Source organism: Carlito syrichta, unplaced genomic scaffold (genome assembly GCF_000164805.1).
Source record: "Carlito syrichta isolate Samal-C Ts95f unplaced genomic scaffold, Tarsius_syrichta-2.0.1 Scaffold306751, whole genome shotgun sequence".
NCBI classification, from domain to species: Eukaryota; Metazoa; Chordata; class Mammalia; order Primates; family Tarsiidae; genus Carlito; species Carlito syrichta.
In genome coordinates this window covers 130,545-146,849 of record NW_007250847.1, presented here as the reverse complement: position 1 = coordinate 146,849, position 16,305 = coordinate 130,545, and the positions used below count along the sequence as shown (strand labels likewise).

Sequence of the window (16,305 nt, the reverse complement as noted above, 5' to 3'; positions counted from 1 at the left end):
TTGAGAAAATGCTTAAGAATCTGCAGTGACAAAGAAGAAAAGGGAATGACTTCATATCTCATTCTAAAATAAAGCCCACCTTTATCATTATTAAAATCTCCCAGCTCTTTTAAAAGAAAACTAATAATATATTTGTCATTCTTGAAGAGTCTTAAGACTCTTCAAGAGTCAAAGGGGCTTACTCAAAATTTTGGATTTTTTTTCCATTACTGAATGAGAGAACTATCAGTAAATATATTAAAAATATAATAGATTTGTTCAGGCAGTTCCTTAAATGTTGAGTTGAAATTGATCAAAGTTAATAAAATGTTTCCACAGATTAAGAGAGGAACTTATTGGCTATATACAAGGAATTGGTCACCCATCTATACCTGTGTCTCCATCAACATCAGCAGCACAGAGAAATCACTGACGTTGACACACAGTTCTTAGGCATCATAACATATGTTCAGACTACTCTATGGTAGAAAACAAGGAAAGGAATTAAATGTTTTAGAAATATTTCCATAAGCAGCAACTAAAATATAGAAGTTTGGGTCATAAAGTGCTAAGCTCATAACTACATAGAAAACCCTCTTAGCCAATAATGTATTCTCTAATTGTGTCCAGCAATAGATATTTCTCTGTGTTTTTATGTCCATATGCATTCCTTCCATTTGATTTGTCCCCCTAGAGCTAAGACAGGAGCACTTCAAATTGTGGTGACATTCATGGCCCCCTAACCCAAGTCGTGAGTCCAACTGTGTCAGAATGACCTGGGAATCTGGTTAAAACATGCAGAATCCCCACCTTGCTCTGCCCCTGCTGGGTCAGGCTCTCTAGGGGTAGAACCTGTGGATCTGCATGTTTAGTAGGCTCCCAAGCAGATCAGGAACCACTGGGCGGAAAGTAGATTTCTGTACCATTTTGAGAAAATATGTGAGTAGCTATAGTATCACTATCAACCAGTATCTGACTATACTTATATCTGATGAACTGAATGCCCTAGCTCTGACATTCTGCCAAACTGGGGAAATATACAAATAATGCACTTCAGAATCATCCCTCTCTAAGAGTAAGGTGGAAGGAGTTAACTCCCCAGAGCCATTGCTTGAGGACTGCTCTCAGAGAGGGTCACTTCCTTGGCACTTCTTCCCTGCCTTTCCCATGGGCAGTCAAGTTCATGAAATGAAAACCTTCCTATGCAACTATATAAGAACAGTTTTCTCTCTTAATCTAAATAAGTAAGATTGTCCCCCACCCCCAAATGGATTTCTATTTTTACCCGGCATGTAACAGAAAAAAAAATTCAGATGCTTGTTTTGTTTTTATATTTTCCAGAAATTCTACAACCAAACCTTGGTGTTTCAGATTGCTCAGAGTGCTGAGAAGCTTACACTGCTGGTAAATGGGCAAGGTCTAGAGCCACGCCTAGAATTTAGTCCTTCTGTTCTGGAGCTGGGGCCACTGCTGCCTTTTGCACCTGGAGATGAGGCTGAAGTGGTAGTGAAGAATCCCTGCAACTTCCCCATTGAGTTTTACTCCCTAGAATTCGACCAGCAACATCTCATGGAAGAAAAGGTGAGCGGAGGCCAAAGCCAAACTCTATTTTTCTACACGTGCCAGGCACAGCCATGTACTCATACTCGTCCCTCCACAGGGAATAACTTCCTCCTGGCCTTTTTCCTCTCTTTCCCATTGAACTCTTCCCTGTCAATTTAATAATCATTCCTCTGTAGCCTCTCTAGACATACTGCCCTTGACAGGAGCAGAATTCATTGCTTCTTTGTGATTTTATTATACACTTTAAACAACTAATTGTAAAACTACTACATATTCATTGCTAGAATTCAAACAGTAAAGAACTGTACAGCAACCTGCATGTATTTTTGAAGTTGAGCTACTTGTAGACAGCATGTGATTGGGACATGTTTTAAAATATACTTTGCCAAGCTCTGTCTTTAGTTGGTGCATTTAGACCATTTACATTTAACGTAATTATTGATATGGAAGGGCATACGTCTGCAATTTGTTTTTGTTCTGCTTACTGTTTTCTACCTTCCTATCAATGACTTTGACATCATCTAGAATCCTATTTTTATTTACCTAGAGTGTTTTCTGAGTGTATCTATTTGTATATTTTCTTTAGTTATTGCTGTAGGTGTTACATTATATACATAACTTTTGTTAGTCAACTAGTGTTGACATTTTAATGACTCTAGTGTAATTTTAGAACCTTCTTCCCTTTATATCCCTTCATTCTTTCCATTTTTTAATGTAACTATTTTAAATATTTTTTTATATCAGATAGTATTAAAATTGTTGTTTCAACTGTCAAACTTAAACTAGAAAACCCCAGGGGAGAAGGAAAATATATTACATTTATCTTTTTACTCCTCCTGGTTTTTTTTCTTTCTTTCTTTCTGATATTTAAGATTTTCTTTTATTATTTCCTTCTGTTTAGAGAGCAGCCTTTAGCTATCCTTTTAGGGTAGGTCTGCTGGTGAAAATTTCTTAGCTTTCCTTCATCTAAGAATGTCTTCATTTCCCCCTCATTCTTGAAGGATTTCTTTCACTGAATATAGAATTTTGAACTGACAAGTTCTTTCAGCCCTTGAAAAATATGCCAATTCCTTCTGGCTTCCATGATCTGATGAGAAATCCAATGTCATCTGAATTGTCTTTTTCTCTGTAGGTAAGATTTTATTTCTCTCTCACTGCTTCCAAAATTTTTTCTGTGCCTTAGTTTACAAGAGTTTGACTATAATGTGTCTTGGCATAGATGTCTTCTAGTTTATTCAGTTTTGAACTTGCTCACCTTCTTGAATCTGTAGATTTTTATCTTTTATCTTTTTTCCAATTTGGGAAAATTTCAGGCATTATTTGAGTACTTTTTCAGCCTCATACTCTTTCTATTCTCCTTTCAGGACTCAAATGACACTAATGTTAGATCTTTTTTATAGTCTCACGGTTCCTTGAGGCTCTGTTCATTTTTTAAAGTCAATTTTCTCTGTTGTTCCGACTGAGCACTTTCTATTATTTTATCTTCAAGTTCACCGATTCTCTCCTCCGTACCCTCCATTCTGATGTTGAGCACATCTATTGAGCTTTTATTTTGATAATTTATTTTTCAGTTCTAAAATTTTCATTTGGTTCTTTTTTAATATCTTGTGTTTCTTTGCTGAGACTTTCTGGGGGTTTTGTTTCAAATATGTTCATTAAAGCATTATCATGATAGCTGCTTTAGAATCTTAGCAATATGTCTTATGTCACTATTACCTTAGAGCTGACATCTAGTCATTTTCCTTTTCAAGTTGAAATTTTCCTAGTTGTTGGTATGATGAAGGATTTTTAGTTAAAACCTGGGCATTTTTGGTGTTATGTTATGAGACCCTGGACCTTATTTAAGTTTTCCCTTTTAGCTGGTCTCCTCTAACAAAGGGAAGGGGGTACAGCCTTCTTACTGCCATGTGGGAGTAACAGTCCGAATTCCTCCTTGGTTTTCTTTGACAAATAGCAGGAGGGGCTCTTCATTACTGCTGGCCAGGAATGGTATTTCTGGCCCCCTAAAGGCCTCTGCTAATACCTCCCTGGCTGAGAGGGGCAGGAGTACCTTGTTACTACTCCCCACGTGACCTCCACTGACTACGTGTGCCACTATCTAGTGTACTGGATAGTGTTAAAACCCCTGAATCTCCACACCAGCCCAGCAGAGGAGCAAAGGGGCACCCCTTCACCACCAGATGAAGGTGGTAGTTCATGCTGCCCACATGTTCTTTACTGACAGGTTTGGCAGGAGGTGAGCAGGAACAACACTTCTAAGATGTCCCATACTCACAGGGTTTATTTCCTCCTCAGACCTGGATTCAACCATTTCTCCAAGTAGTCCTGGTTCCTTTTAGTAGGAAGTAGTATTTAGAGGTCACAGTCTGGACCACCAGGTTGTGACTCTCTAGGTATTTTCAGTGGGTAGAATTAGGAAATAACATTTTTTGAAATAACAATTTTTAAGAGGGAAAAAATTATGATGCGTAATGATGTTTCAAATTCCAACTTAAGATTATAGGATTTTCTCTAAATTCTTTTGTTTCCATTTTCTCTTTAAAATCTTCACTATAAACTTCTTTATCAAGTTACCTTATAAAATATACATTTGATAGTTTCAAAAAAGCACTGCCAAAATTCCTACCATCAATTACACGACTACATCTTATTATTCACAAGCATGGTGCAGCTCATAAGCTGTGTTCCAGCTGTTTCCCCAGATCCACATATCACACACCCCACCCTGCTGTCCTACCTTGAACTACAGCTTGTCTAAGTGCCCTACTCTTTAGAAACTGTCTCTTAATTTCCTACTATAAGCAAAAATGAAATTAACTAGTAATTTCTTTTTACCTCTCCCCATCCTCCAATTTAAAATGATATTCTTTCATTTAAAGTCATTTAATCATCTCATGTACACATTCCCATATTTTGCTACTTGTATTTTATCTATATTGCAAGAGCTTATAGTATTAAGGTGTCAGTATTTAATTTCTATCATAGACTCTTAAGTTCTACACCTAAACATATTCAGTGCCCAACACCAATCCTTATAATGAAGCTTCTTCAATCACTTCTGGATTATCTAAAGCTCATAGGGACAATATCCCCTGAGTGCCCACATGTTTATAACTGCTTATCTGTGACTTGAAGATCAGTTTGATTGGATGCAATATCTTTGGCTCACATTTCCTTCACCTGAGTATGTAAAATGAGTTGCTCCATTGTTTTCTCATAAGATGTTGCTTTCGTCAAGTCTGATGCTGTATTTGTTATCTTTTGCTGCATAGCAAATTTCCCCCAAAACTGATCAACTTAAAACAAGAAACATTTTTTATCTCATGGTTTCCATGGGTCAGGAATTAGGGAATGGCTATGCCAAGGTAACTGGTTCTGCTTCCTCTGAACCCTTCCCTTTTGAATCTTCTATCTGCTTTACTTCCAAGTAAAGAAGATAGAATTTTATACTTTGTCCAATTTTGAATCTCCTCCCAGAAGTTTTTCTTGGAATGAGAATCTGCTCTTATAGAAGAGAGAATTTTTGTTAGGTATTTGTGATATTCTGAATGGCTTATGTTGGTATAGCATCTTCCATTGAGGGTCAGATTCCATAGAAAGCACAATCAAAGACTCTGAGATTTTGGATGTGGGAGGTTTACTGGGTGCACTCTCAGAAACAACACCTGTGAAGAATAGGAAAGCAGAAGTCAGCAGGAAGAGATGAACTGTGATGAGATTGCAGTGAAGCCTTCAGCTGATCGCACAGGGAACTTTGGAGTTGGGTTGGCTCTTTGGAGTTGCCCCAGGTGCTGCAAGATGGACTTTGTATTCTACATCAACCAGTCTTTGGCATATTCCTTCCTTCCCACTGATTTGCTATTTGCTATGCCACCTCTGTCCTGTGTCAAAGTTCCGTATGTGAATGGGTCAATTCTAAGCTTTCTCTTCTATTTCATTGGTCAGTTTGTCTGTCCTGGCATCATCCCCACTGTATCACTACAACTTCATAATAAAATCTGGGCAATTCTCTCCATTTATTCTTCTTCATTAGGGTTTTAACTTTGCCCTTCCTTGTAAATTTTAAAATAACCTTATTAGCAGTGGTTTTCAAACAACTAAAAATGGTGATCCTGGAGAAAAGTTACCTAACAAAACATAGTTTCATGCCAATAAATCAGGTTGTGGAGGAAATAAATTCTTTTTAGAAATTTATTTTACTGTGTCTTATAAATATACAGATTTGTCAGGGTTGTCAGATTTAGGAGGAAATAAACAGGCTTCCAAGTTAAATTTGAATTTCAGATAAACAACAAATACTTTTTTTAGCATAAGTATGTCCCGACATATTTATACTAAAGAAAAGTTGTTCGTTGTTTGTCTGAAGTTCAAGTTTAACTAGGCATCCTGTATTTTATCTGGAAGCCCTATTATACTCTCTCTCTCTCTCTCTCTCTCTCTCTCTCTCTCTGTCTCGCGCGTGCGCGATATAATCTTACCTATTTTTCACTGGATCCTCTATTTATGAGACAACCACCTTGCTCAGTGTAATATTGCTAACCACAATATTTTTTAAGGATGTGTCACTCAAAGTAGAAAAGGAGTCCTATACTTTTGTTATGGAGGGCAGGGGTGAAGAAAAAGAAGAAGAAAATTCCTTTCCACATGTGAAATGCCCATGGTAAGACAGACCAAAATTAAGGTCCTGTGTCCTCACAGAACTCAGTCCTACTTCTCAGACCTCTCCAAAGGGCCCTACCCTTTGAAATCCAGAAAGTATTTCTACAAGCCTCAGCCTCAGGTAGAAGCAGGAGTTTGCCAAGATCAATAAGCAGGCCCACCCACAGCTGCAAGGAGGAAGCTTCCAGTGATACCAATGGTGGTTTTTGTTCTCCCCTTGAGCAGATCTTGCGAATCCTGAAGGGCTATGATTCCTACAACACCCTCCTCTTACCTCCCCGCAACCCAGGGGAGAAGCTGCCCCCAGAGTTGTATGAGTACTTTAAGGAGATGAAGAAGTCAAAAGAGGAGCAGATGAAGGCAAAATATCTGGAGATTCTGGCGCAGGAGAACGGTAAGAACTCAGCATGGAGAACCCCTGGCTCTAGCCACTGACCTGGCCCCTTTGAATTATCCCTGCTGTGAGACTGATCAGATATTAAGTACCTGCCAGATGCTAGGCAGGTGCTGTACACCTTATGTATTTTATTTCTAACCCTTACAGAATGGGTCCTATTATCCCCATTTTATGGATGCCGAGGCTAGAACACATTCTGTTCTTATTAAAACACAGTGGGGTATTAAGACTTAAAAACAGCTAATATAGCCGGAAGAATGCTTGTTGGACACTGTGCTTAGGGCTTTGCATGTACAGAGGAGAAACTGAAGCACAGTCGTAAATAGCAGAATCCTGGGATTCCTGCCCAGTCTTCTGACTCAAGTCCATGACAGTAACCACTGCCTCCTATGGGTGTACCTAAGTATTGCAAAGTAATGCATCAAGGAAGGTAGACATCGATGCATCGATGCATCGATGCCCTAAAAGAGATAGGAGGATGGGAATTCACATGAGAAAATGGCCAACCCGACCATGGTTCTAAGGCCAAACCCCAATCACCAAGCTGGCTGTACTCTGAGAATCATACCTTTTCTGGTCCAGCCACTCCCAAATTGTCCCGTCATCTGCCTAGGAGTTCTCTTTTGTGCTTGAGTGTGAAGGTTCCTTGCTGACTCTGGGACCATGTGGCTCATGGTGGTGTGCCTGCTCCTTCCTGCTTCTCTGTGTCCTCATCCTGGAAGTGTGCCCACCTTGTTTGTACTTGCTCTTTTCTGTGTAACAGTCATGACACTCATAATTATTTCATTCATACCTGCCTCCCTGACTAGCCAAGAAGCCCCCCTAAAGGCAGTGGTCACATATTGCTCACTTGTAAACCCAGCACATGGAATAGCAGCTGATACCCAGTGTTGCCCCCAGAAATGGGTGCTGTATGGGTGAACGCATCAGTGGATTGCATGGAGTCCTTTTTTCCTGCCATTGGGCCTGTCTCATTATCTCTGAAGGAAAGAGAAGCTAGTCAGAGAATACTATTTTGGCCTAACAGGAAAAGATGAGAAAAGAAGGCTACCTCCCACATAGTCTCCTGGTCATGTTCCTTGAGTACAGTATTAGTTTTCAAGGCTGCCATAATAAATATCACAGGTGGCTTAATCAACAGAAATTTTTTTTCTCACAACTCTGGGGTATAAAATTCCAAGATCAAGTGTCAGCAGGATTACTTTCTTCTGAAACATTTCTTTTAGATGGCTGTTCTCTCCCTATATCTTCACACAGTCTTCCCTCTGTGTGTGACTGTGCCCTAATCTGCTCTTTCCACAAGGCCATCAGTCATATTGTATTAAGACCCACCCTCTGTGGCCTCTCTTTATCCTAATTACTTTTTTAAGGCCCTATCTCCAAATACAGTCACATTCTGAGAAACTAGGAGGTTAGGTCTTCAACATATGAATGGGGAGGAGGCATTAAATCCATAACAAGTGCCCACTATGTTGCCGGCACTGAGTTGAGGTACAGGAAAAAAATCAATGACACAAGGCCCTTGCCTTTGAAAGCTCAGAGTCAGGAAGGGGTGAGGGGGAGAGACACCTAAATTCAAAGGGACTACCCAGTGGTCCAAGGCAGGGGACTGGGAAGGGCTGCAATGTACAAAGCTTTGTATCGTGCCATGGTCCCGCAACACACCACGGTTATAGGTTCACTTTTCCATTTGGCCCAGTGGAAGGTGATTTAGAGCCAGGACCAGTGGATCCAGAGGGAACCCAGGAAGGTGCACGCTCTGCTTCTCATCAGCACTTCTCTGATGAGCTTCATCTACTCAGCTCTCACAGTATAGACTGTCCTCTGCTTCCTGCATCCAGGGAAGGCCTGCAGACCCAAGTCACATTGCCATCATCCACAAGACAGCTGCAACCTCTTAGGCTCAAATCCAAATTCTAAACAAAGATGTCTTGCCCTGTGATAGCAGTAGGTCACCTTGTACAGTCACAGCCCATGAACCACCTGAGAGGCTGTAGAATAGGGGACAGTGCAGAGGGTATTGCACCAACAAAATGGGAGAGGGGCCTAACAATGACATGAGGAATGTTCATGATAAATTAAAGGGGAAAGCAGACTACAGATCAGTGTATAATATGACCCCAAGTTTAATTTGGAAAAATGGAAAACTAAAAATTTGAGAGGTTTCTGCTCTCTTGTATTGGCACCATAAAATTCAGTGCAATTCCTGTCACCATTTATTTGTCTCTATCTCTTTTTGCAGGTGAATTCTATCACTTTTGGATCTTCTAAATTTTCCTAATTTTCTGAGCAAATGCATAATTTTGGTGCTTAAACAAGTGTTGAACACTATGCAGAGAGAGACTCAGGAACAGCCAACTGACTGTAGTTCTTGTTTATTTGGGTTGGATAATCCAGGGTGATGGGGACACAGTAATTCTCCTCTTTGTCTTTTTAAATTTCCTTTTCTGCTCTCATCTCCCTTGTCCCCTCCTAATTCTTTTCCTTATGTTTTCATCCTATGCTCCCTGGCAGAAGAGGAAGATATGACCACATCAGATCAGGGAACCTCCACTAGCACAAAGAGGACATCGCTTAGCCGTGGGATCTCTGTCACATCCAACCTGGAAGAGCGCTATGTCCCTCTGGTTGAGTCCAAAACCTACCCAGATGAGGATGAGGATGAGGAAAGCCTGGAAAAAATCATGTTTCAAGGTAACTCAGCATTTTAATGGTACCAGTTCTCTCCAAGCAGAAGTAGGAAGACTATGTCCTGTACCCTGTCCCCTTTCTCTATAAAATGCTTCCTAACACAGTTCCCCACCCTACTCCCATCCTGTCCTGCCCACCACGCTTGCCCTCTGGGGAAGCTCTGATCTACCCACTCACACTCAGGTACACGCATGGGAGGCTGCTGATGAGCTTAGCATATGACATATTTTTTACCATAGTTATCTGCATTTTAGCTAGACAATATGAAGGTCTGAATCTTTAATGTTAAAGTTCCAGCAGACCAGGAGGTGTTTAGAGAAACATTTTGGGGGTTGGGGGATATTTTTCCCAGCATCCCTCCAATTGGACCATTAGGGAACCCTACTCTTGACCTCCCAGCATTGCAGGCCCATTTTCTGATGTTTATTTTCCCCAAGTTATACAAGATGTTGAAACCATATTTAGAAAACTAGATTCCATGAAACTGTGTTCACAGCAGTCACTTGTTTGCCAGTCATTCTAAACCGTGATAAGGCCTCCACAACCTAGTCATGTGCCTGGCTCAGGGAATAGGAATCATGTGCAATCATGTGCAATCATGAGACCGTTAAAGAGTTTAGTTAATTTGTCATTCTTAGCCAACTAGGTGAGTAAATTAAGGTAAGAGAAGGTGATGGCAAAACTGGGATTAAAAGCAGACCTTCTTGCCTCCATGCCCTGTGTTTAATCCTCCTTGGCTTTAGTAGCCTGCCCCCCTCATGGCTCCTGGTCTCTCTTGGCAGTCTCCCACACCCCACACATCCTGGCTCTGCTCTTCATGCTGGGTTCTTCCAGAGCTGACTCCAGAAGTCCTACAGAGAAGGAAACACACCACAGGGCTTAGGATGGAAAAGTCTAGAAACAATCTAAATGCCCACTGGGAAACACTAGTTATATTATGATAAATGCATGCAGTAGGAGTTATTTAGCAGGTATTTAAAAAAGAATGAGGCCAGGTGTGGTGGCTCACATGTGTAATCCCAGCACTTTGGGAGGCCAAGCGAAAGGGCTTGAGGCCAGAAGTTTGAGACCAGCCTGAGCAACTTAGCAAGACCCCCACCTCTACAAAAAAATTTATAAACTCATCTGGGCTTGGTGGCATGCCTCCCAACTACTTGGAAGATTAAAATGGGAGGAGCACTTGGGCCCAGGAGTTCGAGGCTGCAGTGAACTGTGATCATGCCACTACTTTCCAGCCTAGGTGACAGAGTGAGACTCTGTCTCTAAATAAATAAATAAATAAACAAACAAATAAATAAGTTGAGCTAGATCTGTATTTAAGTAAATGAAAAGATGTCCAACATATGTGAAAAAAATAAGTTACAGAACAAAATTTAGAGTTTGATCCTAGTTTTGTTATAAAAGCACTAAATGAGTTTGGGGTGACTATATGTGTAAGGCTGTATACTACTCTGCATATTACACATATTCTTCTGCACTATTACTACAATTCCTCCAGGCAGTACTTTTTATCTAAATCAAGGGTTATTCCATATGACCCAGCAATCCCCCTTCTGGGAATATACCCAGAGGAACTTAAATCACTCTACAGAAAAGATACCCGCACACACATATTTATTGCAGCACTATTTACAATAGTAAAAACATGGAACCAACCGTGCTATCCATTGAAATTGGACTGGATAAAATATTGTGGTACAAATACATGATGGAATATTATGCAGCCATAAAGAATAACAAAATTATGAACTTCACAGCAACTTGGATAGATTTGGAGTCTATAATACTCAGTGATTTATCACAGAAACAAAGAATTGCATACCACATGTTCTCACTCATAAGCAATCCCTGAACATTTACCATAATACTATAAGAAAGGGATTGGCAGTAGCCAGAAACTCCCAGTGGGGGGGGGCACACATAACATCAATAAGGGTATCTGATCTCAAACCAGGTGAAGTGGGGACCAATGGAAGGCCCAAACTTTACCTGTACAATGACCACTTGTATACCTAATCCTGAATTGTACCCCACATCTTTAAAATAAAAAAAATTTAAATAAAAATAAATCAAGGGTTAGCAAATTTATCCCATTAAAAGTCAGACAGTAGCTGTTATTTTTTGAGTTGTTGATAATTGCCATTCTGACTGGGGTTAGGTGGTATCTCTTCTACACTGTTGGTGGGAGTGTAAACTAGTGCAACCTCTGTGGAAAGCAATGTGGCGATTCCTAAAAGGTCTAAAAATTGACCTTCCATGTGACCCTGCAATCCCCCTACTGGGAATATACCCTGAAGAACACAAATCACTCTATAAAAAAGATACCTGCACACGTATGTTTATCGCAGCGTTGTTCACAATAGCAAGAACCTGGAAACAACCATGCTGCCCATCAAAAGAGGACTGGATTTTAAAAATGTGGTACATATACACGATGGAATACTATGCAGCCATAAAAAAGAACAAAATCATGTATTTCGCTGCAACCTGGATGGAACTAGAGTCTATAATACTGAGTGACCTCTCACAGAAACAAAGATCCGAGTATCACATGTTCTCACTCATATAATGGACCTTGAACAACCAATGCAATACTATAAGAAAATGACAGACGGAACTGGGAAACTGTGGGGGGGAGGGGGATGGGATTAACAGTAGCAAATACCTGTTGGGGGATGGGAAAACACCTCTTATCAACAGGGTGCCTGAATGAAACGTAAATGTACACCTAACCCTTAACTGTACCCCACAAAACCATAATAAAAAATACTAATTAATGAAAAAAAAAAAAGTTAGACAGTAAATATTTTGGGCAGTGGGCCGTAGTCTCTGCTGTAACTACTCACCTCTGCCTTTATAGCATGGAAGCAGTCAAAGACAATATGTAATTGAAGGGCATAGTTTGTTCCAATAAAACTTTATTTTCAAAAACAAGCAGAGGACAGATTTGGCCTGTGAGCTATAGTGTACCAGCCTCTGATATCTAAGTCACTATTTTAATAACTACTCTGTATTAATTCTATAATATGACTATGCCATCACTTATTCAGCCATTTCCCTTGATGTTGCTAATTTGTTGATGTTGTTCTAATATTTTGCCACTATAAACAATCCTCCTCTTCATACAATGTCCTTTCTATTTTTTGGTAGCAAAGATTCCCAAAAACAGTATAGTCAAAGAGTATTTGTGTTTTTAAATTTTAGTAACTGTGAACAAATTACTATCCAAAAAGGGTGTTCTCATACAGTACAGGTGGAGATTGCTGCAGTGTTTGCCATTTTAAAACAAGAGTTTAAAAAGAAAAATTTGTTCCCAATTCCACCAGTACCCATGTAAATTCTGGATGTGTACACATGCACACACATGTGCACACATGCATATATTTTTAATTTGCAGCTGACAAGATTCAGAGCACTGATAGCCACTCTGTGGAGGAAGTTGGAGAGGTAGAAAACAACCCAGTGAGCAAGGCAATCGCTTGCCACCTGGGCATTGACATTTCTGCAGAAGGCCGCATGGCCAAGAGTCGGAAAGGCATCGCCATTATCATCCATGGGACACCCTTGTCAGGTATGCAACAATTCTAAGGGGAGGTTAAGACCAAGGACTCCATGTCTCCTCTGTAAACTCTGTGACTTCCAGGGTGGCAACATGATTTGTGGTGATAGCAGATACTAACAATTTTATTTGAGGCACAACACAGTGTAATGATTACAAGTATGTACCCCAGAGTCACACAGCCATATGTCGGTTCCTAGCACTGCCATTTATAGCTGTATGCCTTTGGAGAAGTTACTTAAGTTCTCTGTGCTCAGTTTCTTTTTCTATAAAATGATATTAGCAGTATTTTTATAGAGTAGTCATGAGAATTAAATATGGACATTTGTATAAAATGTTTATCCTAGTAGTTGGCACATAATAAATATTCAAACAAAAAGCTGTTGATATTGTTATTATTATTACTACAATGACTATTATCATCCATAATAGCCATATGTGGAGTTTGAGTCTCCACTGGAAAAAATTTCAATCTCATGCTAAATATTCTCAAAATATTGCTAACCAAAATACTCCTTAAGTCAAGGAATGAGTCATTCTTTATTGTTTCCAAAATTGCACATGCTGGCTGGGTGCAATGGCTCATGCCTGTAATCACAGCACTTTGGGAGGCCAAGGCGGGAGGATTGCTTGAGCCCAGGAGTTCACAACCAGCTTGGGCAACATAGCAAGACCTTGTCTCTACAAAAAAAAAATTTTTTTTCAAAAAATCAGTTGAGTGAGGTGGCACACACCTGTAGTCCCAGCAACTCAGGAAGCTGAGGCAGAAGGATCACCTGAGCCCTGGAGGTCAAGGCTGCAGTGAGCTATGATTATGCCACAGAGTGAGACTCCAACTCAAAAACAAAACTTACATGTGCTAACTTTACCATAAACCCAAAGGAGCAAAATCACCTACAATGAACAAGATTGTAAACTTGTATAGTGATTTTCAGTTCATAGAACCCCTTGCCTTCCATTTCTCTGTTCAAACTTCACAACTACCAGAGAAGGGAGTTCAATTGCTCCCACCTCACAGAAAGTCAAGGTTCAGAGAAATTCAAGGACATCTGCCTGAGGTCACCCAGCTAGTAAGTAGCAGCGCAGAGGAACTCTGAGAGGATGTCCTACCATTTCTCTTAGCTTCAGCTTACTTGAAGAAGGGGCATGAAACCTTTTTCTGACCCAATTACTGTCACTCATACACACAACATTTATGGAGCATATTCGATGTTCTAATCACTGAGAGGTTCCAGGAATCTAACATTGTCACAATCTAATACCCCTTCCTTTGAAGAACGTTTCCTTGAGAAGTCATAAACCAGGACCCAAAAGGTAGAAGGCCAGATGTGGGAGCAACAGGTGGAAATTAAACAAGGTGAATAAGAATGTGCTTTAAAATGTTTTGAAGACTCCACTGCCCACAGCAAGTCATGCCGTTTTTGCACTGCTCTGAAATAAGTGTCGGAGAGAGTGTCAGAGAGATATTCAATGGACCAGTAGAAATTGAAGACAGTTGGAGAGTTAACCATGAAAATGCACCAGCCTTGAAGGATCCACTGGCCCCATTCTAGGGGGAGTGTGGGCTATGGCAATAATAATCCTTGCCTTTTTATGGAGCCTTACAATTTTCAAAGAATCTTCATAAAGAATCAGTTTGTAATCTGTGTCAAAAATCAGACTGTTCAATGTAAGTTATTTTGCCACTTTTGTTTATTGGTGAAGTTAGCACATGTAACTTTTGAAGGTAATAAAAGACTCTTTGATTTATCATTTATATGCTAAAGGATTATCCACAAACTATTAAATTGCTGACCTCAGAGATAAGGGGTTAAGAAGGAGAGGGAAGACACCTCATGTTGAATTTACACATCTCTGAATTGTTTGAACTTGCATTCCTTTCATAATTTAAAAACATTAAAATATTAGAGAAAAAAATCCAAGACATTAAGTTATTAAAAAGAGAGGGAAGAATATGTGCAAAGCCTTTGACCTGGCAATGTTACTTCTAAGCATTTCTTTGGAAAATAATTAATGAGGTGGACAAAGATTAACTGCAAAAATGTTCACCGCGGCACCATTTTTACCATAATAAAAAATATTGGAAGCAATTGAAACATTCAGTATAGCAGATTGATTAAGCCACAGTATATTCACATAGTGAATTATAGTCATTAAAAACAGTATCATTTTAAAAAGTGTCTTGAACACCCATATTCATAGCAGCATTATCCACCATAGTCAAAAAGTGGAAATAACCCAAATGGCCATCAATGGATGAATGGAAAAGCAAAATGTAGAAAAACAAAATGTGGTACAATGGGATGTTATTCAGCCTTGAAAAGGAAGGAAATTCTGACACATGCTACAACATGGAGGAATCTTGAGGTTACTATGCTCGGTGAAATTAGATAGCCGCAAAAGAACAAATACTATATGATTCCACTTATATGAGGGCACCTAGAGTAGTCAAGTTCACAGAGGCAGGAGGAAAGCTGGTACAGAGGGAAGAGAGTAATGGAGAGTTATTGTTTGTTGAGTACAGAGTTTTGGTTTGAGGTGACAGAGTACTGGATATGGATGGTGGTGATGGATGCACAACAACGTGACTGTGTTTAGTGTCACCTTAATGTGCACTTATAAATGGTTGAAATGGTAACTATGAGGCATATTTTACCACAGTAGAAAGGTCATCGTGCCATACAAGTATATTGAGTGAATAGAAGGGTATTCATGATCTATCATTTTACATGAGAAAAAGGTATTTGTAGTTTGTCTTACTATTTCCATTACTACTGTTACAAATGACCACAAACTTCATGACTTCAAGCAATGCAAATTTACACTCTAACAGATCTGGTGGCCAGAAGTCTAAAATGTGTCAGCAGGGCTGCTGCATTTCTTCTGGAAGATGATCTGGGGGAAAATTTGTTTCCTTGTCTTTTCTAGCTTCTAGAAATGTTGCCCGTGTCCCTTGGCTCATGGCCTCTTCCTCAAAGCCAGCAGCATAGCATCTGTCAGTCTTTCTGTGTTTGGTTATCATATCGCTTGCTCTTACTGACCCTCCTGCTTTCCTCCTATAAGGACCCTTGTGATTGGATTATACCCACCCAGATAATCCAGGATGGCCTTCCATATCAAGATCCATAAATTAATCATATCTACAAAGTCCCTTTTACCCTATAAGGTAACATATTTGCAAGTTCCAGGAATTAGGACATGGACGTCTTCCCATTTCCTTTTTATAAGAAAGAAACATAGCCGGGCTCAGTGGCTCAGCCTGTAATCCCGCGCTTTGGGAGGCTGGGGTGAGTGGATTGCCTGAGCCCGTGGGTTCGAGACCCACCTGGGCAGTGAGACCTCATCTCTACAATAAATCAAAAAATCAGCCGGGCGTGGTAGCACATGCCTGTAATTCCGGCTACTTGGAAGGCTGAGGCGGAAGGATCGCCGGAGCCCAGCAGGTCGAGACTGCGGG

At 40.1% G+C, this 16,305-nt stretch overlaps 1 protein-coding gene across 1 annotated transcript in view; it reads left to right on the top strand.

Moving 5' to 3' along the window:
* LOC103265684 (hydrocephalus-inducing protein homolog) overlaps positions 1–16,305 on the top strand; it is a gene marked incomplete at its 3' end in the record, with an annotated part of 243,165 nt that overhangs the window by 97,177 nt on the left and 129,683 nt on the right. Inside the window, exons 19-22 of the mRNA XM_021715156.1 lie at positions 1,321–1,560; positions 6,427–6,595; positions 9,113–9,292; positions 12,687–12,860. Coding sequence (XP_021570831.1) covers positions 1,321–1,560; positions 6,427–6,595; positions 9,113–9,292; positions 12,687–12,860 — 763 coding nt within the window. The remainder of the gene's footprint in view (positions 1–1,320; positions 1,561–6,426; positions 6,596–9,112; positions 9,293–12,686; positions 12,861–16,305) is intronic.